Source organism: Canis aureus, chromosome 34 (genome assembly GCF_053574225.1).
Source record: "Canis aureus isolate CA01 chromosome 34, VMU_Caureus_v.1.0, whole genome shotgun sequence".
Classification (NCBI taxonomy): Eukaryota; Metazoa; Chordata; class Mammalia; order Carnivora; family Canidae; genus Canis; species Canis aureus.
This window is the reverse complement of record NC_135644.1, coordinates 27,161,800-27,187,285: the sequence shown is the minus strand read 5'-3', so window position 1 is coordinate 27,187,285 and position 25,486 is coordinate 27,161,800. Positions and strand designations below refer to the sequence as shown.

Here is a 25,486-nt window from a genome sequence, read left to right as displayed (position 1 = left end):
AAAGGGAAAAAACCAAAAAGGAAAATAAGCCTTGTGATGAGAACTAGGATTTAGTCTCTCAACCACCTTTAAAGATACCAGATGGAAGTGTTCACTGCAGTCATCCTGTTCTTTGTTCCTGTTACTTTATCTTATAACTGGAAGTTTGTACCTTTTAATCACTTTCATCCAATTTGCGCTCTCCCAAACCCAGCCTAGGGAAATCAAAATCTTTTTCAATGAGGTTGCTTTGTGCATGTGTAAGATTGAACATGTAAGTGAGATAATACTTTGTATTTCTCTGCCTTACACATTTTACTTAGTGTAGAACGATCAGGGTCCATCTAGGTTGTTGCAAATGGAAGGATTTCCTTTTAGTGACTGCATAATATTGGTGTGTATGTGTGTGTACATATATACATATGTATGTAGAGGCATTAAAGGGACGTGTAGGTGGTTTTTATCTCGTGGCTATTGTAAACAGTGCTCTTATGAAAAAGGCAGCGCCACTAGCTCTTTGACAGGACGCTTATATTTAGATATATTCGCAGAAGAGGAATTGAAAAATTATATGGTAGTTCTACTTTTAATTTTTGGAGGAACCTCAATACTGTTTTTTTTTTTTTCTCAATACTGCTTTTTAAAGTGGCTGTACAACTTTGTTTCCACTAACAGTGCATAAGGGATCTCTTCTTTCCAAAGCTGCGCTGTATGTTACCTCTTCTCTCTTTAACACTATCAATTCTAACAGATATGAGGTTATATTTCATTGTGGTTTTGATTTGCATACCCCTAGTGATTAGTAGTGCTGAGCATCATCTCATGTACCTATTGGCCATTCATATATCTCCTTTATAGAAGTATATATCCAGGGCCTATTGCATAATTTTAAAATTAAACTATATATATATATAAATTTTTATTTTTATTTATATATATATATAAATTTTACTTTTAGGTGTATTTGCGTAGTAAGATGAAAACTACCAAGTTATGCTCACCTAAAGTGGAGCTACAATCTGGTACAAGACAACACTATTTAAACACCATTGGCTACATTACCTATGTTGTACCTTTCAAGCCCATGACATGACTGAAAGCCTCTGTCTCTCACTCTCCAGCACTCCTCGTGCCCATCAACTAAACCCTCCATGCAGGCCAATATCAACTCATTCTCTGTATTTATGGAGCTGGGCAGCTTTTTGTTTTTAGTTTATTCATTTGATTGTGAAATTCTGCATATAAATGAATTATATGATACTGGATATTTCCCTTCTAGCTCCTTTCACTTAGCATAATACCCTATCTATCCATCCATTTTCTTGCAAACGGCAAGATTTCATCCTTCATTTTATGGCTGAGAAATAATCCATTTGTGTGTGTGTGTGTGTGTGTGTGTGTGTGTATCACATTTTCTTATCCGTTCATCTATTAATGGATATTTGGGTTCCTTCCATACCTTGGCTCTTATAAATAATGCAATAAGCATGGGATGATGTTTACATATCTTTTGGAATTGGTGTATTTGTTTTCTTTGGGTATGACCGAGTGGTGGAATTACCAGATCATATATTATTATATATTATTTCTATTTTTAATTTTTTGAAGAAACTCCATACTGTTTTCTACTGTGGTTGCACCAATTTACATTCCCACCAATAGTACATGACCACTCTTTTTTCTCCACATCCTTTCCAACACTTGTTAGCTCTTGTCTTTTTGATATTAGCAATTCTGTGTGAAGTGATAACTCACTGTGGTTTTGATTTACATTTCCCTGAGGATTAGTGAAATTGAGCATATTTTCATGTGTCTAACAGTCCTCTGGATGTCTTTTTGGGAAAAACTTCTCTTCCGGTCCCCTCCCCTTTTTTTACCTGGATTGTTCTTTTACCATTGAGTTCTTTTAGCAAGCTCTTTATCTGTTTTAGATATTAACCCTTTATCAGATACTTCATTTGCAAATATTGTCCACCATTCACTGGGTTGGTGTGTTTGGTTGATGGTTGCCTTTACCATGCAAAAACTTTTAATTTTGGTGTAGCCACATTAAGTTTGTTTTTGTTTCTAATCCCCTTGCCTGAAGGAGCATATCCATAAATATGCTGCTAAGGACAATGGCCAAGAGATTACTGCCTCTACTCCTTTTAGGAGTTTTATGGTTTCAGATGTCACATTGAGGTCTTTAATCCACCTTGAGTTTATTTTTGGGTATGGTGTAACAAAGGGATTCAGTTGTGTTTCTTTTGCATGTAGCTGACTGGTTTTCCCTGAAGCATTTATTGGAGGGAAAAAGCCATTTTACTTTTGTATATTCTTGCCTCATTTGTCATAGATTAACTGACCATTTAGGAGAAGGTTGATTTCTGGGCTCGCTCTTCTGTTCCACTGATCTATATGTCTGTTTTTGTGCCAGTAGCATACTGTTTGATTTCTACAGCTTTGTAGTATATCATGAAATTTGGGATTACAGTACCTCCAGCTTTGTTCTTTCTGAAGATTGCTTTGGCTATTTGTGCTCATTTGTGATTCCATTCAAATTTGGGGAGGATATGATCTAGTTCTGTGAAAAGTGCTATTGGTACTTTGATATGGATTGCACTGATTCTGTAGATTGCTTTGTGGAGTAGCCATCTTAACAATACTAATTCTTCCAATCCATGAGCATAGCATACTTTTCCATTTGCTTTCGGTAGTCCTCAACATCTCTCATCAATGTTTTATAGTTTTCAGAATATAGTTCTTTCACTTCTTTGGTTAAGTTTATTCCTAGATATTTTATTCTTTTGTGGTACTATTGTAAATGGAGTTCTTTGCTTAACTTCTCTATTATTTCATTATTAGTGTACAGAAATGCAACTGGTTTCTGTATATTAATTTTGAATCCTGCAACCTAACTAAATTCATCTATCTATTCTAATCATTTTTTGTGGTGTCTTTAGGATTTCCTAGGTATAATATCATGCTATCTGCAAATAGTGATGGTGCTGAGAGTGGACATCCTTGTCTTGTTCCTTATAGAGGAGTAGATGTCATTTTTTCACCAGTAAAGGTGATGGTAGCTGTGGGGTTTCCATATATGGCTTTCATTATCTTCAGGTATGTTCCCACTAAACCCACGTCATTGAGAGTTTTTATCATGGATGTTGAATTTTGTCAAACACTTCTGCATCTATTGAGATAGCCATATGGCTTTTATCCTTTCCCTTGTTGATGTGATATATCACATTGATTGACTAGCAAATATTGGATCATCCTTGTACCCCTGGAATAAATTTTACTTGATTACCATGAATGATTTTTTTAAAATACTGTTGAATTCAGTTAGCTAATATTTAGTTAGGGATTTTTGCATCTATGTTCATCAGATATATTGGCCTGTAGTTCTCCTTTTTTGTACTGTCGAGTTTTCGTATCAGGGTAACTCTGGCCTCATAGAATAAATATGGGAATTTCCCTTCTGTTTTTTGGACTCATCTGAAAAGAAGAGGTATTAAATCTTTTTAAAATAATTGGTAGATCTAACCTGTGAAGCCATCTGGTCCTGGACTTTGGTTTGTTGGGAATTTTTTGATTACTGATTCAATCTCATTGTTAGCAATTGCTCTGTTCAGATTTTCTATTTCTACCTGGTTCAGTTGTAGAAGATGGCAGGTTTCTGGGAATGTGTTCATTTCTTCTAAGTTGTCCAATTGGTTGGCATAAAACATTTCATAATGTTCTCTGATAATCCTTTGTGTTTCTGTGGTGTCAGTAGTTATTTCTTCTGTATCCTTGATTTTATTTTAGTTCTCTCCCCTCCCACCACTACTCCTCTTTCCCTTCCTTTGCTTCTTTTTTCTTTGATGAGTCTGCTAAAGTTTTTATCAATTTTGGTTATTTTTTCAAAGAACTAGCTCTTAGTTTCACTGATTTTTTTTTTTGTTTTGTATTTTTAGTCTCAATTTCATTTGTTTCTGCTCTATAATCTTTATTATTTTCTTCCTTCTTCTGGCTTGGGCTTTGCTTGTTCTTTTTCTAGCTCCTTTATGTAAAGTTAGCATGTATATTTGAGATTTTTCTTGTTTTTGAGGTAGGCCTGTATTGCTATAAATTTCCCTTTTATAGCTGCTTTTTTCTTCCCAAAGATTGGAGGCCATTGTCTTTTCATTTTCACTTGTCTCCATGTATTTTTGCATTTCCTCTTTAATTTCTTAGTTGGCCCATTGGTTCTTTGGGAGCATGTTGTTTAGCCTCCATGTTATTTGTGTTCTTATCAGATCTATTCTTGTAATTGAAATGTCATTTCATACCATTGTGCTTGAACAAAAGTTGCTTAATATGATTTCAATTTTCTTAACTTTCTTGAGACTTGTTTTGTGGCCTAACACGTGACTTATCCTGGAGAATGTTTCAGGTGCATCTTGAAAAGAATGTGTACTCTATTGTTTTGGCCTGGAATGTTCTGCATATAGGTTAGGTCCATCTGGCCTAATACATTGCCCAAAGCCGTTGTTTCCATGTTGATTTCCTACCTGGATGATCTATCCATCAGTGTAAGTGGGGTGCTTAAGTTACCTGACATTGTATTACTGTCAATTTTTCCCCTTATGTCTGTTAATATTTGCTTTATGTAATGAGATGCTCCAATACTGGATGCATAGATATTGTTATATCCTCCTGTTGGATTGATCCTTTCTCATTATATTATGTAGCACCCTTCTTTGTCTCCTGCTACTCTTTGTTTTAAAGTCTGTTTTGTGTGATAGAAGTATCGCTCCCCCAGCTCATTTTCAGCTTCTGTTTGCATGGAATATCTTTTCTACCCCTTCACTTTCTATGTGTGTCTTTAGTTTGGAAACGAGTCCCCTGTAGACAACATATATACAGGACTTGCTTTTTCATCCATTTGGTCACCCTATGTCTTTTGATTGAAGCATTTAGATCATTTACATTTAAAATGATTGTTGACAGATGTGTCCTCCCTTGCCATTTTATTCATTGCTTTCTGTTTTTTTTTTTGTTTGTTTGTTTGTTTTTGTAATTCTTCTCTGTTCCTTTCTTTTTTTCTTGCTCTCTTTCCTTATGATTGATGACTTTTAGTGTTATACTTGGCTTCCTTTTTATTTTGGATGTGCCTATTATAGGTGCTTGGTTTGTGGTTAGCATGAGGTTCATATCCAGCCTCCTAAGTATACAGTAGTCTATATTAAGTTGATGGTCACTTAAATTCAAATACATTCTAAAAGAACTTCATTTTTACTCTTCTCCTTCACATTTTCTGTGTAGGTTGTCATATTTTACATGTTCATTTTGTGAGCACCCATCACCAATCTTTTAGATATAACTGATTTTACTATTTTTGTGTATCTATATTCATACTAGTTTTATTAAGTGATTATTCTACCTTTACTGTGTGCTTGCTTTTCCTTATAATTTTTTTTCCTTTCATAATTTTGTCAGTTTATGCTAACTTTTTATGTTTTTAATGATGTTAATTAGCATCTTTTTACTTTTATGCACAGAACCTCCCTTAGCATTTCTTATAATGTAAGTCTAGTGGTGATGAACTTCCTCTGCTTTCGGTGATTCAGAAAGTCTTTATCCATTTCTGAAGGACAGCTTTGCTGAGTATAGGACTCTCAGTTAACAGGGTTTCCCCCTCCCATTCAATATTATGGCTATGTCATCTCATTCTTGGAGGGCCTGAAAAGTTCCCATTGAGAAAACTGTTGATTGTTATTAAGGTTCCCTTGTATGTAACTTACCTCTTTTCTTTTGTTGCTTTCCAAATTCTTTGACTTTTTACAACTTAATTATGTCTCTGTGTAGCCATATTCAGGTTCTACCTATTTGGTATCCTTTGTGCTTCATGTATCTAGATATTCATTTCTCTTCCCGGGGTTAGTAAGTTTTTAGCCATTGTTGCTTTAAATATATTTTCTAACACTTTCCTCTCTGGAATTTCCATTATATAGCTGTTATTTCACTTGAGTACCAGAGGCTTTCTTCACTGTTTTTTGTTTGGTTGGTTTTGGTTTGCATTTGTTTTTTCTCCTCTGGACAATTTCCAATGTCCTGTATTCTAGGTTACTGGTTCTTTCTTCTGCATGTTCTAGTCTGCTTTTAGAGATCTATTGAGTTCTTCCCTTTGGTCACTGTATTTTTCAGCTCTAGGGTTTGTTTCTTTTTATGTTTTCTATTTCTTTGTTGAATTTTTCTTTTTGTTCATGCATAGGTTTAATTTTGTTTAGCTGTCTGTTTGTTTTGACAAGTTACTAAACTTCTTTAAGAGAATTATTCTGAATTCTTTATCTAACAGCTCATATGCCTCCATTTCTTGTAGGGTAAGTTTTGGGAACTTGATTCGTTTCCTTTAGTGGTGTCATTTTACCTAATGTTTCATGATCCTTGATTCTTCAGATTGGTACCTGTACATTTTAATAAGTGGTCTCCTCTTCCACACTTTATAGGTTCATTTTGGCAGAGATGGTTCTTCACAATTCAGCTCAGTTTGGGTTTCTGGATGTGTCTGCCAGTAATTTTGGGGCAGGTGGGGCCCACCTTTGGATGAAGCCACTGCCCTTATTCTAGGCTGAGGGTGGGAGTAGATATTAACAGGTAGATAACTGCTGGCTTGGCCACCTGCATAAGTGAGACTGTACGATGGACTCGTGTTTGCCTGGGTTCTCTGGTTAGGCTTAACAGACAGTCATGACTAGGTACCATCTGTAGTAGGTGGGCTATGAATAAGCTCCTCCATCTTGGCAGAGCAGCAGGATGCACCCCGGGGTCTGCATAGCTCATTGTTTGGGGACTTAAATTAGGCAAGACTATGCATTGAATTCATTGGCCAAACAGGGCCACCAATTTGCTGTACAGATGGGAAAAGCCACAGGCAGTGTTCCATTCAAGTGCCATTGTAAGCAGGACTGTTGGATGGGATATCAGCTTTCTGGGATTTTCTTTAGGTTCCTGGCTGAAAGATGTATTCAGCAATGGGCAGGGCTGTGAATGAGTTTCCATACTTGGGTGTAGTGGGTGGACAAGCTCCAAGGCCAGTAAGTCTCTTTATTTGTGGTCTTGACTCAAGACAACACTTCTCCCAAACCCAAGCTCCTGGCCAAACAGACCCCCTTGCATTATTCTTTAGACTATTAGCTCAGCCTGCATGCCCTCTGCTTGAGAATATAGGCTATACAACTTCTAGGTGTTCTAGTTCACCTCTTTGGTCAGCAATGCCCAAAAGCTACGTTCAGCAATGGACTGGGTTTGACTCCACTCTCCTGCCTGACCGAGTCAGACTGGGCTCCAGCTACCTGCCAGCTATCCTCTTTGTTGGAGAACCTGAATCATGCAGACCCATACACCACCACATTCTCTGGTTAGACTGTGTCACCAGCTTCATCCTGCAGATGGCAAACCACAGGTAGGGACGACTGCTTGGGCATTGCATGAAGGAACTCAGTCTGCTAGATCTGAATGTTTATTGTCACCATGCTTCCAGCATTCAGATTCCCAGTGATCAACCCATAGATCCTCCTGCAATCCCTAAGGTGAACCAAAGTGGGGACTCCAAAAAAATAAAGTGATCCATAATGCTGAGGAAGCTAGATTCCTACCCTGAGCCCTCTTTTCCCCAAGAAACCATAAGTTTGGTAAAGACCTGTCTGTGTGCTGTGCCAGCCTGGAGGTGGGGGTGGTATAGTCATCACGTAGCCATTTCTCTTACCCTTCCAATGTACTTTGTCTTCGTATCTGTGGTGCAGTAAGTACTCCAGCCTCACTTTGTCTTCTAGAATTCTCTGAGTCGTGTCCAGTCCATGAACAGCTTTTAGTTGTTTTTAGAATATCAGGAACACCTATGCCATCATCTTGGTGATGTCATCCCCAATTGCTACTTTTTATTATAAACCTTGTAGAATCATCAACTTTTTTATATAATGACATGCATAGCTTAGGAAAAAAATAAAAGTATAAGTTCACTAAAATAATTATTAGTCATCCACTAAGTCTCATTAATTAGCTGACAAACCAAGTTTCTCAAACCAGCACAAAATTGTCATTTCTTTAACAGTCTGTAATACATCCTCAATAAAAAGATGTTAAATACAGAAAATAATGAGCACTTGAGCACTACTCAAGGTAACATCGTTAAAAATTTTTGTATAATCTGATTTTTTTTCTAGGTATTTTTTTCTAACAACTTAGTTCATAACCCACCGTGGTAATTTGTGCCTCATGTTCATTTCTAAAAATATTAGAACTAAACAGGAGGAAAAAATCATTTGGGAAGAAAAAAAAAAGTCAACCTCTCACTACTCATAATGTGGCAATTCAGTATGTATACTCAACTGAAAAGAAAGTCAATGACATCATTTTCATGCAAAAAAGTAGAAAAAATGAGTAATTTCTTTTAAGAAGCAGCCGTGCATGGTATATTAAGAGCAAAGTACTGGAATCAGTCTACCTGGGTTTAAATCCTGCTTTACTGCTTCCTGGTTGTGGAATAGACACAGTCACAACTGCTCTAAACTTCAGTTTCTCTGTCAAATAAAAATTATGATAATGTCTACCCACTACTCTTGCTATAAGTACATATAAAACAGCACAGTACCAAGCACTCAGTAGTGAATGCTCAGTAAATGTTGATTATTATTACTTAAGTTATTATGACTAATAACCATCCAGAGCATGAAACTCACACTACAAAAAAATATACCAGACAGGATAAACAAAGGGCTCTTATAAAACCTTACACAACAGGTTATCGGTGTGAGAGGAAGGACAGGAGGGAAGCCTCTACTCTCTGGAGAGGCTTAGTAGACACTCAATGTTTGTTAAATAATGAATTGTGGACACACTTTAATGGCAAATCTTAGCACTTCTGGAGTGGCTTGGTGATATTATGACTTTGGGATTAAGAAAAGGTTGTCTGGGTAGGATAACAGCTATTTGAGGGTGATTCAGCAGGTGGAAACTATCAAAATCAGCGTGCAGGAATAAACTCAGAATAGAAGTCTTGCGTGGCACCATGCCTCCTGAAATATGTGAATTAATAAGGTTTTGAAAAACTGTATTGGGTGTCTGAGAGAGGGAGAAGATAAAGCAGGAAGCTTTGAAAAGAAAGCTTGGGAGCGATAGAAGTGTTCAATGATAATACAGATCTCTTGTAATTGAGAGAATCCTTAAAGGCATTCCAATTTAAGGGGAGATATTGTCATTTATTTTGGAATCGGGGTGGAAAAAAACCAGAACAGCTCCTCTGTATAGAAGTGAATATTCCAGGGGGAAAAGATTAGTTCAAGACGTGTGTTATTTGATCTTCCTGTGGAATACAAACACGGTAAGAAATCCGTAAACACAGGCCAAATGACTTTCCTCTTCTTGGTCTTTCTTCTAGGGAGATATATAAACTGGTGGGGGGCCGGGGTAGGCATCAAGGAATCACCAGGGTAACAGAGCTCTGGCCTCAAAATTTAAGAATCCAATCTTAGTTCTGCTACTGATTAGCTAGACAGTCACACTTTATTGCCTCAAGTTTCTGATCTGTAAATCGGGGTTGTAAGAACCTCAAAAAATGTCAGTTTAGTCAGGGCATAGAGACCACACCAGACTTCTGTTTTTCAGTAGAGAGACTAATCAACTAGGTATAAAAATTATTAATAGGGTATAACTAAAGAGGCCAAGAATACACATTAAAGTATGGCCAAGGAAACAACTATCAGAGCACCTCCACCCCAAAGGGTAGAGCAATAAAGGGAAGAGAGCAGAATTGTTAGAATTTAAAGGTTTAAGAGGGAGGACCACAGAGCTGACATTCAGCTCTCAGAAGAGGTGGTGCTGTATTTAGAGGTGGGCCCCAATGCAGCGAAGACTCTACACCCTGACAAGTGAATGCTTGAGGGTTAGTTCATATCTTGAGGTGGGGGCACAATAAAACAACTTCTGCAAATATTAGAACAACCGCAAACTGGATTCACCTGCTTACTATACTAGAAGGGCCTGCCCCTGCTGGAACCATGTGGACAGAATAGGAAGCATGCTGGAAGGGGCAAGTCCCCTCTTTCTCCTCTGGCCTTTCAGTTTCCCTTTCATGCCTCTCCCTCCCACGGCAGAGCCACGCTGCATGCTCCCAGCCCCACCATCACAAGGTGCTATATAAAGGATAGGTTTGGGGGCACCTGGGTGGCTCAGTGGTTGAACATCTGCCTTCAGTTTAGGCCGTGATCCCAGGGTCCCAAGATCGAGTCCCACTTCACGGGGAGCCAGCTTCTCCCTCTGCCTATGTCTCTGTCTCTCTGTGTCTCTCATGAGTAAATAAATAAAATCTTTAAAAAATAAAAATAAATAAAAGGATAGGCTTTCAACTGGAAGAGAACTGCTTCACACCCAGTACAATGCCCACAAGAGAGAGAGAAAACAGCCTGCCTGCCTCTCTTTTCTTACAGGTCCTTTGAAATAGGACATCTCCATTATACTAGAAGACAGCTGGGTAGGGGACCTAAGGAGGTGAGCAAGTCAAATATGCCCTCATCCAGAGCTTTCAATAGTATCTGCGCAGCTTGGAGAATGTGACTCCACGCAAAAGAAGGTAGAAGAGTTTGCTTTGGAGGACTGCAGTGTAGCCTGAAACAGTTTACGGTGGTCTTAGAGTCAAAAGGTCTAGTCCTGACTCACCAGCAAAACTCTTTGGACCTCAGTTTCCTTACTAGATACCAAGGTAGTGTGATTCTATGTAAACTTGGCTTTTTAGAGGGGCTAGTGTGTTTTGTTGTCTTCTTACCCATTCCCTGGCCTCTTTATAAACATAAATCTTAAATTGTGATTAGGTTTCAAGATCAGCAAATAAGGGGGGGGGATGTCATATGTGGTCAAACCTGCCTTGAAATATGCCATTTGGGGGTGCCTGGATGGCTCAGTCTGTTAAGCATCTGCCTTTGTCTCAAGTCATGATCAAAGGGTCTTGGAATCAAGTTCTGACTTGGGCTCCCTATTCAGTGGGGAGTCTGCTTCTCCCTCTGCTCTTGCCCCCATTCATTCTCTTTCTCTCAAATAAATAAAATCTTTTTAAAAATATGCCATTTCGAAACCTACATATAACCTATCATCAACGCAGCCAGATTATCCTCCAGAGTTGGAACAACTTTCTCAAAAGATGAGTACCAGATGAAGTTGTTAGATTGTTAAAGGCTCATGTTGTATAAAAAATAACATGGATCACAAAATGCTAGACTCCAACTCAGCCAGCACATGGGAACTGAAATCTATATATACATCTTAGAACTTGTTCTCACATGTGTTCTACAGTCCCTGAGAATGGCAAGAGCTATTTAAACAGTAGCATTTACTCCACCCTTTCTTTGTTTTTTTGTGTTTTTTTTTTTTGAAATATGTGTACAACACACACCAGAATGACTAAAATGAAAAAAAAAAAAAGTACTATTGGTGTTATAGGACAACCAGTACTCTCCTACATGGCTGGTAGGAATTTATATTGAACAATCCCTTTTGGAAAATGGTTTGGTAATGTTTACTAAACCTAAATCTGTGCCAAATCTTATAATCTAGTGATTCCCCCTTGCATACATACCTACCAGCATTCATACTGTATAATTCTATAAGTTCAATAAGTGAATATAATCTATGCTGTTAGGAGTCAGGATAGTAGTTACTCTGAGGGATTGATGAGGGAGACAGGAGCAGAAGGGAGGCTTCTAGGGTGCTGCTAATGTTTTGCTTTTTTAATTGAAATACATTTGACATATACATTGCATAAATTTAATGTGTACAGCATGTTATTTTGTTACATTGTATACTGTAAAATGATTGCCACTTCTATCACATTACATAATTATCTTTTTAGTGGTTGGAATAATTAAATTCTAGTCTCTTAGCAAGTTTGTTGCTTATAATGCAATATTGTTGTCTATATTCATTATACTGTGCATCACATTTCTAGGGCTTATTTACTACTACTAAGTTTTCACACTTAAACATCTGTCTTATCCCTCCATTCCTTGGTAACGACCATTTCACTCTGTTGTTACAAGTTTCATTTTTTTTAGTTTGCGCATATAAGTGATATCATGCAATACTTGTTTTTCTCTAACTTATCTCACTTAGCATATTTTACTCAAGGATAATTCATGTTGCAAATGGCAAAATATCCTCCTTTCTCATGGATGAAATTTATTCATGTATGTATTCAGGAATTTATATACCTAATTTTCTTTATTAATTCATCTATTGATGGGCACTTAGGTCATTTTTATATCTTGGCTATTGTGAATAATGCTGTAATAAGCATGGGAGTAGCTCTTCAAAATCCTGTTTCCATTTGCTTTAAACATTTACCTGGAAGTGAAACTACTAGATCATATGGTAGATCTATCTTTAAATATTTGAGGAAGCCCCATATTGTTTCCCATAGAGGTTGAGCCGATTTGTATTCCCACCTACAGCTTTATAGGGTTCCCTTTCCTTCCACATTCTGGCCAGCACTTGTTACCACTTGTCTTCTTGAGAATAGTCATTCTAATAGGTGGGAGTATCTCACTGTGCTTTCGATTGAATTTCCTTGATGATTAGAAATGTTGAGTATCTTTTCATGTACCTGTTGGCCATTTGGCTACATTCTTTGGAAAAATATCTATTTAGATCTGCCCATTTTATATTTGGACTTTTTGTTGATACTGATTTGTATGATTTTTTAAAATATATTTTGGATCAATATTAACCCCTTGTCCAATATATGACTTGCAAAAATGTCTTCTCATTCTGTATGCTCCCTTTTCATTTTGTTAACTGTTCAACCTGTGCAGAAACTTGTTTGATGGAGTCCCACTTGATTTATGCTTTTTTTGTTTCTGCTTTTTGTGTCATATCCAAAAAATCATTGCCAAGACTAATGTCAAGGACTTTCTTCTCTATGTTTCTTTTTAGGAATTTTATAAGATTAAGTCTTTGATCCATTTAGAGTTGATTTTAGTGAGTAGTGTAACATAGGGGTCTTATGTCATTGTTCTGCATATTTTTCCAACACTATCTGTTGAAATAACTATCCATTCCCCACTGAATATTCTTGGCTCCATTCTCATCTGAGTTGACCAGATATGCAGAGGTTTAATTCTGAGCTACTCTCTTCTGTTGGTCTAGGTGTCTACTTTTATGCCAGTATCATACTGTTCTTATGATTATAGCTTTGTAGTATAGTTTGAAGTAATTAAATGTGATTCTTCCACCTTTACTCTTTCTTCAGAATTGCTTTGACTATCAGGGTCTTTTGTTCCTTACAAATTTTAGAATTTAAAAAAAAAAATTTCTGTAAAGAGTGCCATTGATATTTGGTGGGTATTTTATTAAATCCATAGATGGCTTTTAGGAGTATGGACACTTTAACAATAATAATTCTTCCAGTCCAGTAACATGGACTTTTTGAGTCCATGGGAATGGACTCAAACATTTGAGTCATGTTTGATTCCCTTCAGCAAAGTCTTGTAGTTTTTATTGCACGCATCTTTAGCTTTCTTGGTTAAATCTATTCCTAAATACCTCATTGTTTTTGATGCTATTGTAAATGGGATCGTTTCATTTAATGAGGAAACATCTGAAAAAGAAATAGGGTATAGAAATGCAACTGATTTCTGTATGTTGATTTTGTTTCCTGCAGCTTTACTGAAATTGTTAATTAGTTCCAACAGTCTTTTGGTTGAGTCTTCAGATTTTCTGTATTTAAAATTACATCATCTGGAAATAGCATCAGCTTAACTTTTTCCTTCTGATTTGAATGCCTTTTATTTCTTGGTCTTGCCTAATTTCTGTAGCAAAGACTTCCAGTGCTATATTGAATAGAAGTGGTGAGACTGGGCACCTTTGAAAAACTTTCAATTTTTTTCCCATGGAGTATGATGCAGTTGTGGGCTTCTTGTAAGGACTTTTCGATGGTGAAAGATGTTCCTTCTGTTGAAAGTTGATATCATGACAGTATTTTGTTGTATGCATTTTCTGCCTCTATTCAGATGATCGTGTATTTTTTAGCTTTCATTTAATTAACATGTCTTAAATTTATTGATTTGCATATGTTGAACCATCCTTGTGTCTAAAGGATAAATCCCACTTGGTCATGATGTATAATCCTTTTGATGTGTTCTTGAATTTGGTTTGCTAATATTTTGTTGAAACTTTTGCATCTATATTCATCAGGGATATCGGTCTACAGTTTTCTTATGGCGTCTTTATTTGGTTTTGGTATCAGGGTAACGCTGGCCTTGTAGAAGGAGTTTAGAAGTATTTCCTTCTCCTCAAATTTTTGGAGGGCTTGAGACTGATTAGTGTTAATTCTTCTTTAAATGTCTGGTAGAAATCACCAGCAAAAGCTGTCAGGTCTGGGCTTTTTTTCTTTTGGGAGCTTTTTGATTACTTATTCAATCTCTTCACTTGTTAATGAGCTGTTCAGATTTTCTATTTCTTCATGGTTCAGTCTTGTTAGGTTGTGTGGCTCTAGAAATGTATCAATTTCTTCTAGATTATCTTTGTTGGCATATAATTTTGCAAATGTCTCTTGTGATTCTAAGTATTTCTGTGGTATCTGCTGTAATGTCTCCTCTTTCACTTCTAATTTTATTCATCTTACCTTTTATTCTTAGTCAATTTTATCCTTTTGAAGAACTAGCTCTCAATTTCATTCTTTATTATTTTTTTGGTCTGTTTCATTTATTTTTGCTGTAATCCTTATTTCCTTCCTTCTAACTGGGCCTAATTTGTCCCTCTTTCTCTAGTTGCTTGAAGTTTAAAGTTTGGTTGTTTGAGATATTTCTAATTTCTTCATATATGCACTTGTCACCATAAACTTTCTGCTCAGAACTGTTTTTGCTGCATTACATAAGTTTTGATATGTTGTATATCCATTTTCATTTGTTTTGAATAATTTGTCTCCCTTTTGATTTCTTTTTTTTTTTTTTTTTTTTTTTTTTTTTTTTTTTTTTCCTTTTGATTTCTTTTTGACCCATTGGTTGTTCAGTATGTGGTGTTTACAAATATATTTCCCACATATTTGTGTATTTTCTAGCTTTCCTCTTGATTATTGCTAGTTTATACCATTGAAATCAAACCAACTACCTTCTCTGACCACGATCTTCTTAGATGTGCTGAGATTTGTTTTGTCTTTTGTCATATGATCCGCCATAGAGAATATTCTGTGCACATTTGAAAAGAAAGTATATTTTGGTTACTAATGGACAGAATGTTCTATAAATGTCTGCTAAGTTCTAACATTACCTTATTGATTGGGTGACCTATCTATTGCCAAAAGTGGGGTATTGAGCCACACTTCAAAACAAATGAACTTGAGTCCCCTACATTATTGTATGGTTGATCAATTCCTCCTTTTCAATCCTAATTTGCTTAATATATTTTGGTGCTCCAGTGTTGGGTGTGTATATATTTATGGTTGCTATATATTCTTCATGTATTGACCCTTTTATCATTATATAATGACTTTATCTCTTGTAACTGTTTTTTGGTTTTGGCTTGAAGTTTACTTTGTCTGATAAAAGTATGGCTATTCTTGCTTTCTTTTTGTTTTCACTTGCGTGGAATACACCCTTCCATCTCTTCATTTTGAGCATATGTGTGTCTTTAGAGATAAAATCAGTTACCCTGTAGGCAGGGTTGGGCTTTTTTCTTAAGAAAGAAATCTGGCACACCTGGGTGGCTCAGTGGTTGAGCTTCTGCCTTCCGCTAGGGCAGGATCCTGGAGTCCTGGGATCAAGTCCTGCATCAGGCTCCTCGCAGAGAGCCTGCTTCTCCCTCTGCCTGTGTCTCTGTCTCTCTCTTTCTTGTTCTGTCATAAATAAATAAATAAATAAAATCTTAAAAAAAAAAATCCCTTTAGTGACTTTGTGCCTTTTGATTGGTGAATTCAATCCATTTACATTTGGAGTGATTATCAATATGTAAGGAATTATTATTGACACATTATTTTTTTCCTTCTGGTTATTTTGTAGCTCCTTTTCCCTCCCCCTTCTGTTTCTGCTTGCCTTTGAGCACATCACAGGGAAAACCACCAATTTACAATTTCCCCCTTATGATTTGTGATTCTTTTCTAGATTTTTGCTTTGTGGTTACCGTGAGGCTTACATAAAACATCTTGCATATAAAATGGCTTTTATGCCGATAGCAACCTATCTTCATTCACCTGTAAATTTTCCACTTTTACTTCTCCCTTTATATTTTTGATGCTACAATTAGAATATAAAGGTTAAAATAAGGAGGATTAACAAATTCACAGCATAAAAAGAAATTGTTTAACACCATTAATATAGTTTTCTAATGTTTACCTTCACCAGAATTTTCTGTATTTCATGCTTTTTGTTGCTAATTAGAATCTTCTCATTTTTTTCTTGCAAGGCAAGTCTAGTGGTGGTGAACTCCCCCAGCTTTTATTTATCTGGCAAAGACACCCTTGAGATATGAAGGGAGTTTCCCAAAGTGTTCTTTGCTGGCATTTTAGATCTTTCGACACTTTGAATATTTCATTTTACTCTCTCCTGGCCTGTAGAGTTTCTGCTGAAAAAGTCTACTTCCTTCCCCCTGCCCCCAGAAGGTCTCTTTGCATGGAGATAATAGAGTATTCCACTAGTGTTGTCCACCTGTATGTCCAATTCCTTCCCCAGGTTTAAGAAGTTCTCAGATATTATTTCCTTAAAATCTGCCCCTCTTGTCCTCCTCTTCCTTTTTCTCTTCCTCTTCTTTTTTGAAAAATGGCATTTTTGTTTACAACTCTTTAGTTCAATTAACCTTCTGAACTTCTACAACAGTTTTATTTCCTTCTACTTTTTGGCTGTGTATTCTCTGACCATCTTTTCATATGGTAACAATTTTACAATATTTCCCCTATAGAATGTAAAGAATAATTCAGTCTTTTACCAGACTGATTGACATTCTTTAGATCGTAATTTTACTTTTTATATCTTTTAAGTTTTTAAATTCCAATTGGTTAATATACAGTGTTAAATTGATTTTAGGTATGCAATATAGTAATTTAACACTTCCATATATCACCATTACAAAAAATGCACTCCTTAACCATCATCACCAATTTCACCCATCCCCTCCTGGAACCATCAGTTTGTTCTCTACAGTTAAGCATCTGTTTCTGGTTTGCTTCCCTTTACTTATTTGTTGTTTCTTAAATTCCACAAGTGAGTGAAATCATATGGTATTTGTCATTCTCTGACTTATTTTGCTTAGTATAATAATCTCTAGCTCCACTCATGTTGTTGGAAATGGCAATATTTCATTCTTTTTTATGACGAATATTACGCTGAATATGTATATAGCACATCTTCTTTATCACCAGTTGATGGATACTTGGGCTGTTTCCATAGTTTGGGTGTTGTAGATAATGCTGCGATAAACATGGCAGGGGATATATCACTTTGAATTAGTACTTTTGTATTCTTCGGATAAATATGTAGTGGTGCAACTTCTGAATTGTCAGTAGTTCTATTTTTTAATTTTTTGAGGAACCGCCGTACCATTTTCCATAGGAGCTGCACAAGTTGCATTCCTAACAGTGTGAGACAGTTGATTCCGCTTTCCCCACATCCTCACCAACACATACTGTTCCTTGTGTTATTGATTTTAGCCATTCTGACAGGTGTAAGAGGGTATCTCCGTAGTTTTGATTTGTATTTCCCTGATGATGAGTGATGTTGAGCATCTTTTCATGGGTCTGTTGCCCATCTCTAGGTCTTCTTTGGAAAAATGTTCATGTCTGCCCATTTTTAATTGGATTATTCATTTGGGAAGGAGTGTTGAGTTTTATAAGTCCTTCATATATTTTTGGATACTAACCTGCTATGAGATGTGTCATTAGCAGATATGTAATCTCCAATTCCATAGGTTGCTTTTTAGTTTTATTGTCTCTTTCATTGTGCAGATGATTTTTTTATGAAGTTCCAATAATTTATTTTTGCTTTTGTTGCCCTTGCCTCAGAAGACCTATCCAGAAAGACATTGCTAGGGCTGATGTCAGTGAAATTACTGCCTGTGCTTTCTTCTAGAATTTTTATCGTTTCAGGTCTCACATTTAGGTCTTTAATCCATTTTGAGTCTATTTTTGTGTATGGTGTAAGAAAATGGTCCAGTTTAATTCTTTTGCATGTTGTTGTCCAGTTTTCCCAATACCATTTCTTGAAGAGACTGTCTTTTTCCCATTGGATATTCTTTCCTGTTTTGTCAAAACTTAACTAAGCATTTAATTACGGGTTTATTTCTGGATTTTCTTTTTTGTTCCATTGATCTACCTGTTTTTTTTGTGTCAGTACCATAGTGCTATATGTTTTGATCACTGTAGCTTTGTGGGTTTTTTTTTTTTTTTTTTTTTTTAATGAAAGATACGGGGAGGGGTGTGTGTGTGTGGCTGAGACACAGGCAGAGGGAGAAGCAGGCTCCACACAGGGAGCCCGAGATGGGACTCGATCTGAGGTCTCCAGGACCAGGACCTGGGCTGAGGGTGGTGCTAAACTGCTGAGCCACCGGGGCTGCCCTCACTACAGCTTTGTAATATAACTTGAAGTCTGGAGTAGTGGTGTCTATAGTTTTGCTTTTCTTTTGCAAGGTTGCTTTGGCTATTCAGAGTCATCATGGTTCCATACAAATTTTAGGATTATTTGTTCTAGCTCCATGAAAAGTGCTATTGATATTTTGATTGGCATTACATTAAATGTGAAGATTGCTTTGGATAGTATAGACATTTTAACAATATTTGTTCTTCCAATCCATGAGTATAAAATATTTTCCATTTCTTTGTATCATCTTCCGTTTCTTTCATCAGTGTTTTATAGTTTCCACACCATAGGTCTTTCACCTCTTTAGTTAAATTTATTTCTAAGTATCTTGTTTTTGGTGCAATTGTAAATGGGATTGAGTCCTTAATTTCTCTTTCTGCTGCTTCATTATTGATGTATAGAAATGCAACAGATTTCTGTATGTTGATTTTGTATCCTGCAATTTCACTGTTTTTATGATAAACATAAATGGATGTTCTACTTTGTCAGATGCTTTTTCTGCATCTACTGAAATGATATGGTTCTTATCCTTTTAGTAATGTGGTGTATCACACTGATTGATTTTATGAATATTGAAACACCGTGTTTCAATATTCATAAATCCTGACAACTCAGGAATAAATCCCTTTGATTATGGTGAATGATTCTCTTAAAGTATTGCTGCTAGTTTATTAATAATTTTTGCATCCATGTTCATCAGGGTATTAGCCCGGAGTTTTCTTTTTTAGTGGTCTTTATCTGGATTTGGTGTCAGGGTAATGCTGGCCTCATGAATGCATTTGGAAGTTTTTCCTTCCTTTTCTATTTTTTGGAGTAATTTGAGAAAAATTAGGTATTAACTCTTCTTTAAATGTTTGGTAGAATTCACCTATGAAGCTGTCTGGCCCTAGACTTTTGTTTGCTGGGATTTTTTTTTATTATTAGTTATTTAATTTCTTTGCTGGTTAGTAGTCTGTTCAAGTTTTCTATTTCTTCCTGTTTCAGTTTTAGAAGATTGTATCTTTCTAGGAATCTATCCATTCTTCTAGGTTATCCAATTAGTTGGCATATAGCTTTTCACAATATTCTCTTATAACTTTATTTCTGTGGTGTTGGTTGTTATGTCTCCTCTCTCATTTGTGATTTTATTTATTTGGATACTTTCTCTTTTCTTTCTGGTAGAAACCTGCCTCCTGCCTGGAGGTTTATCGATTTTATTAATTTTTTTCAAAAAACCGGCTCTTGGTCTCATTGATCTGTTCTATTGTGTATCTTTTAGTTTCTTTGTCATTTATTTTGGCTTTAATATTTATTATTTCCTTCCTTCTGTCAGCTGTAGACTTCATTTGTTCATTTATTTGAGATTGTCCTTGCTTCTTGCTATATGCTTCCCTCTTAGGACCACTTTTGCTACATCCCAAAAGTGTTTGACCGCAAGTGCCGTTGCGGTCATAGATGAGTGATACTGTGTTTTCATTTTCATTTGTTTCCATGTATTTTTGTAATTTTATTATCTGGTTGACCTATTCATTTCTTAGTAGCATGTTGTTTAACCTCCATATATTTGTGCTCTTTCCAAATTTTTCCTTGTGGCTGACTTCTAGTTTCATAGCATTGTGGTTAGAAAAGGTGCATGGTAGGATATATTTTAATTGGTTGAGGCCTGAGTTGTGACCTAATATGTGATCTATTCTGGAGAGTGTTCCATATGCACTTGAAAAGAATATGTATTCTGTTTTAGGATGAAATGTTCTAAAAATATGTTAAGTCTATTTGATTTTTCTCATTGAATCTAATAGCAACCATAGGATTTCTTCACTTTTAAAAAAATCTTAGTTCTCGTTTCAAGCCACCTATTTTCTTTCATCTGGTCTATCCTGTTACCTATGCTCTCTAATGCCATCTTTATCTCATTCATTGAATTCTTCATCTCCGTAACTTGTTTGAAATTTTTTTTAAAAAGAACTAATGTCTTTGGTAAAGAACTATTTAATTTATTTCTGAGTTCATTGAACTGCCTGAGTTTTCTTGTAGCTTGAATTTCTTCATAATGGCTATTCTCAATTCTATGTCAGATCACTATATTCTGTGCCTTTGAATTTGGTTGAAGAATTATCATTTTTTAGTAATACTGTATTTCCTTGATTTTTTTGTGTGTGTGTTTGCTACTTCAAATGCAAAAGCAGAGGTGCATATCCTTTCTTTAGTAAAGAATTTGTTCACTTCAGCTGTTATAATTCAAAATGCTGACAATTAAAAGCGTTTCTTTTGTGTCTCCGAGGTGATCCTAGAGCTCATGTGTTTGGTTCTCCCCTGGGGGCTAGAGACTGCACTCAGCAGCACCCAAAGGGAGCTGAAAGAAGGATCAGGGAGGCGTGGGTTTAGCATCTGGGGCTTTGCAGGTGCCCACGACTGATAGAGGCATTCTCCAGTGTGGGACTCCAAGAGGTCCATAGGTGGACCTCCTGCCAAAAGCCAGAAGTGGACAGCAGGAAACATTTCTTCAACACTCTTTGGTATCTTTCTTGGCCTCTTTTCCTTTTCTTTCTTTCATCTCAGTCATGGAGATCTCTCCTCCGAAGATCAGGGTCCTACTGGAAAGAAATTGGTCACTTCAGCTGCAACCCCTACAGGAGGGCAGCCATTTTTGCTTTCCATTTCTTCTAGCAGCAAGGTAGCCAATGCTGCTGACAAAAACCAGTATATTGCCATGTTGCCCTGGAGAGAGGGGCACCTGGGTTCCTATATAACTGTACCCCAACAGTCAAATATGGATGATGGTCCTGTAAGACCAAAGAAATGACCAGGAGATAGTGAGTGAAACACAGATTTACTGGGGAAACTTAAAGGGAGTCCAGGACTGGCTGACTGGAAAAGCATCCACCGCTAGAATCTGCGTGAAGCAACCAGCCTAGCAACTATCTGTAGCTCTTCTCCTCCTAGCAGGCCAGCATTCTAAGATCAAGGTCTGCCACCCAGACATTCTTTGTTACAAAGAAGATGCTCCGGGTTGGCCATTCCCAGAGCCCCTGACTTTGAATGCTAAACAACACGTTCTTCTGTATCTTCTGCTTAATGGGAATATAGAAGGAGAATGGGATCTGTATATTCTCAAGATAGTGATTAACAGGGGCAATCAGGATGTGCTTATATAAACCAGCCATCTAGCATGTATAGTTCCTCTTTCTCCTCTGCCTCCAACCTCCTCCTTGTCCCACTGGAGGACATGCTGGGATCTTCCATCAGGCTGGCTTAGACCGCTACAAATTCTCTGTCTCCTGTGAGTGTCCACCCAGTTGTGTACTCTCCAGGTTCCCCTTTCCCCCCCAATCATAGCAAGGGGAGAGGGATAGGCTCACTGACGCCCTTGGGTCCACAGTCTCTTCCAAGATCCTATCCACCTACTTTCAGATGCATGGGTGTATAGAAATTTCCCAGGTGTCCTGGTATAATGTGCAGAGGCACTTTTGTTTGATTTACATCTAACTGGACATCAATAACCAAAGGTAAGAATAAAAAGGATTCATACCACCATAATGCTGATGCTGACTTCATTCTAGAGAAATCAAGGTTGTGCTTCTTGATCTGAGTGCTGTTTCCATGAAAGTAACAAATTTACAAATTTTTATAAACAACAAAAAATTTAAACATGCATCAAGCTCTACAGTTGGACATAGGTATACTTATATATGCAGGACTTCAATAAAAGTTAAATGTGATTCTATTCTACTTTAGGGTATACAACCAAAAGAAATGAAAGCAAGAAATCCAAGATACACACCCATGTTAATTGCAGTATTATTCACAAGAATAAGGTGGAAGCAACCCAATTCTCCATGAAAAGATAAACAAAATGCTGCATAAATGTAACACTGGAATATAATGAGCCATAAAAAGAAGGAAATTCTGGTACATGCTATACCAAGGGTGAACCTTAAGGACATTAAACTAAGTGAAATAAGCCAGTCTCACAAATACTGTATAATTCCACTCCTATGATACCTCATTCAAGTAGTCAAATTGTAGAGAAGGAAAGTAGAATGATGGTTGCCAGGGACTGTGAGCAGTGAGGAATGGGGAACTATTGCTTAACAGGTAGAATGTTTCAGTTTTGCAAGATGAAACAAGTTCTGTGGATGGAATAGTAGAAATGGCAGCAAAAGTGTAAATGTACTTAACCACCTTTAAATGGACAATCCAATGGTATTAACACATTTTACCAGTGTTTTTTGAGTTTTTGAGTTAATATACACCCTTTAAGTAAACATATCTTAATGATGTTATCAACTTACCTCTGATGAACATTCCAAAAATTCACCCCTCTTCTCTTAACTGGGCTATTTTAAATCTTACCTTTCAAATCTGTTGAACACAAGAAGTAAAAAGGCCAACAGCAGACCCTTGCCAAGGAGTAAGGTGAGACATATCGATTTCCACTTATGCAGGACCACATACTAAAAATTGCTTGGATATCATTCCTTCTTTATACTCAAAACCCTCATGAAAGGAAAACGGATCAAACAGGTCTATCACCCTCACTTCACAGTGGGGGCATGGACCAAGAAAAAATAATCACAACCAAAAAAAAAATTCAAATTTTTGGATTCCATTTTCGAGCTGGATATCATCCTCATAGGACCCTCAAAAGATTGTTAGTAGATGTGAAAAGCAAATTTGATTTACAAATTCACATTATGCTCCTATTGTTTCCATAATAATATGCATTCTAGAATATAGATTTTTTTAATATGATAAAAAAAATTCACTTTGACTTGAAAACCTTTTATTTAATTTATACAAATAACTACTAAATACAAAAAGTAGATTAAAACAAAATAGTTATTTTTTTTCTGGCAGAGTTTAAATGCACATAATGGATAATTCCGAAGAAAATGCATTTTCCCCACAGCGTTCAGGACTAAAATTCTACTGAAATCTTTGCTTCTAAATCAGTAATATATTCGGTGGTGTCACATGGGTAATGGCTAAATACATTTCTGCATATGAACTGAAAAAAGTTACAGTCTACACACATACAAATGTGAAGCACTTAAAATGTGAATTTAACTGATAATAAAAGAAAAATGTCCATTTCAGAGTATAGTGTTAAAAACATTTCAGTAATAAAATCATAAGACCACATAAAAATAAGCTTTAACATATGCGCGAAGCAGTTTTGTAAAAACTGCTAAGTGCACAAGTAATAAATAATTTGCAAAGTTGTGTATAAACAATTCCTAATGTTTCAGCATCATTGTAAACATCAGCACATGTGTAAAATGCAGCAAAGTCTGACATTACATTTTGTTTTGCCAAATTGAATTCCTATTATCCAAAGACAGACCAGTGGAGTACGCAGCCAACGTTTTGGCAAGTTGGGTCTTTAAAATTAAGAGTAACAGTGCAAGTAAGGAATGCAAAGAATTCCTAGTGCAATAAAGAAGAGAAGCACAGGCAATATTGCTGATAAAAATTCACCACCTCCTTGAGTTTCCCATGGGGAGAGTCTAGGAGACCTGTGAAAGATATGCAAAGCCACTGTCTTAATGCCCAGATCTCTTTTAGGATTTCTCTGTGTTCCTCCAGTTCCCCTACCTTTGCAACAGTGTCTGTCCGACATTAGTCTCTGCAGTGTGAACAGTTTGTGAAATGCCCAGGTCACAGTCATTGAGCGAGGTTAGGGTGGTTTTGGTGTCTCCCCAACACACGGCTGGGTGGGATGTCTGCCTTGGCAAAGCAGCCATTTGCGGAGGGAGACAGATGGATTCTGTTCTGACAACCAGTCAGGCCAGCATTAGGTCCCAGCTGGACAATGACAACGTCAAATCTTCCTTCTTGACTCCATGAAAATGTCAACAGTCAGTTTTCAATTTGTCTAGGGAATTATCAATTTTGGTCAAAGTCTTTTTGATACGCAGAGCTGTGAGTCTTGCAGATGGATTCTGATACCAGCATTCTTTCATCAGCTTAGCCAGAGAGGTTAATGTCTGAGGAGAGAAAGAACAAAGACCACAGTGAAAAAAGTGGCTTTTTAGGGGCCCCAGAAACTTGGCAGATGTTGCATCAACAGATTTTGCAGAACTCTGCAGGTATTGGGAAGTCAGTAAGGTTACTTACTGTCATGTTCTTTAAACAAATAATCAAGGCCTTGACCACTGAAAAGGAGTCACTCTGGCCTTTGGACTCGTAATGCTACCAGCTGACTTTATGAGGTAAATTACACAGGATGGACCTCCTGAGGTCTTTTGGGTGCTAAAAGAGATAATGCTACCCCACAGTCCATGACTTCTGCAGATGGTGTCATATCCTGGTATTTCAGGTTTGCTGCTACTAAAGAGAAGCAAGAAGAGCCTTCAGTTGAACAACTTCTGATGGGAATTGGAGATATGCAGAGATGGAAAGAGGTTAGTCTTTTGTTTTACCTGTGAAACTGCAGCCCTAGGTCTAGTGGCATAGTCTTGAGTCTCCTGACTCCTAGAGCTAGTCAACAGTAGAAATTCTTGTGAATATTGTCATTTATTAGCAAGATCGGAGAACTTCACTCTTTCGATGAGACTATTTTGTAAGGGAGACCATTTTGTGAACCTACTTAACTAGGTCCAGGGCCCCTCTACATAGGGCAGGAAGCAACGGGCAGGGCAGATCACTCAGAAGCAACGTTATCTGCTCACCCTTGAGTTTCACCCTAGTAAAAAGGGGAAGACAGCTCGGAAACTAGGAAACTGGTGTGCTTACCGGGTCTGAGAACCACCTATTGGGTATGTTTGGCCTCTGTTGATCCACACAGACCACCTTTCTCATATCTTCAAAACTTGGGTCATTGGGGACCACATCGTAAAATGGTGGCTTGTAATCCTCCACAATACCTGCACACACGGACAAGAATTAGGTTGGTTAGCAAGAGCGCGGAGGTTTTCCCCAGGCCTTTATTGTTATCACAGATTATAATGTGACAGGAGAAGGACTGAACATCT

General features: G+C 37.0%; 1 protein-coding gene and 1 long non-coding RNA gene across 5 annotated transcripts in view; one reads left to right on the top strand and one right to left on the bottom strand.

Annotated features, from left to right (window-relative positions):
- Positions 1 to 25,486, top strand: part of LOC144304778 (uncharacterized) — a 114,341-nt gene that overhangs the window by 88,637 nt on the left and 218 nt on the right. Inside the window, exon 3 of the long non-coding RNA XR_013371750.1 lies at positions 24,832 to 24,916. This is a non-coding gene — a long non-coding RNA (uncharacterized LOC144304778). The remainder of the gene's footprint in view (positions 1 to 24,831; positions 24,917 to 25,486) is intronic.
- ACVR1 (activin A receptor type 1) overlaps positions 23,279 to 25,486 on the bottom strand; it is a 127,309-nt gene continuing 125,101 nt past the window's right edge. For all 4 annotated transcript variants that reach the window (XM_077883335.1, XM_077883332.1, XM_077883333.1 and 1 more), the window contains 2 exons: positions 25,248 to 25,378; positions 23,279 to 24,499 (listed from right to left, as the gene is read on the bottom strand). In XM_077883335.1, the coding sequence (XP_077739461.1) occupies positions 24,365 to 24,499; positions 25,248 to 25,378 (266 nt within the window). In that variant the 3' untranslated portion in view covers positions 23,279 to 24,364. The remainder of the gene's footprint in view (positions 24,500 to 25,247; positions 25,379 to 25,486) is intronic.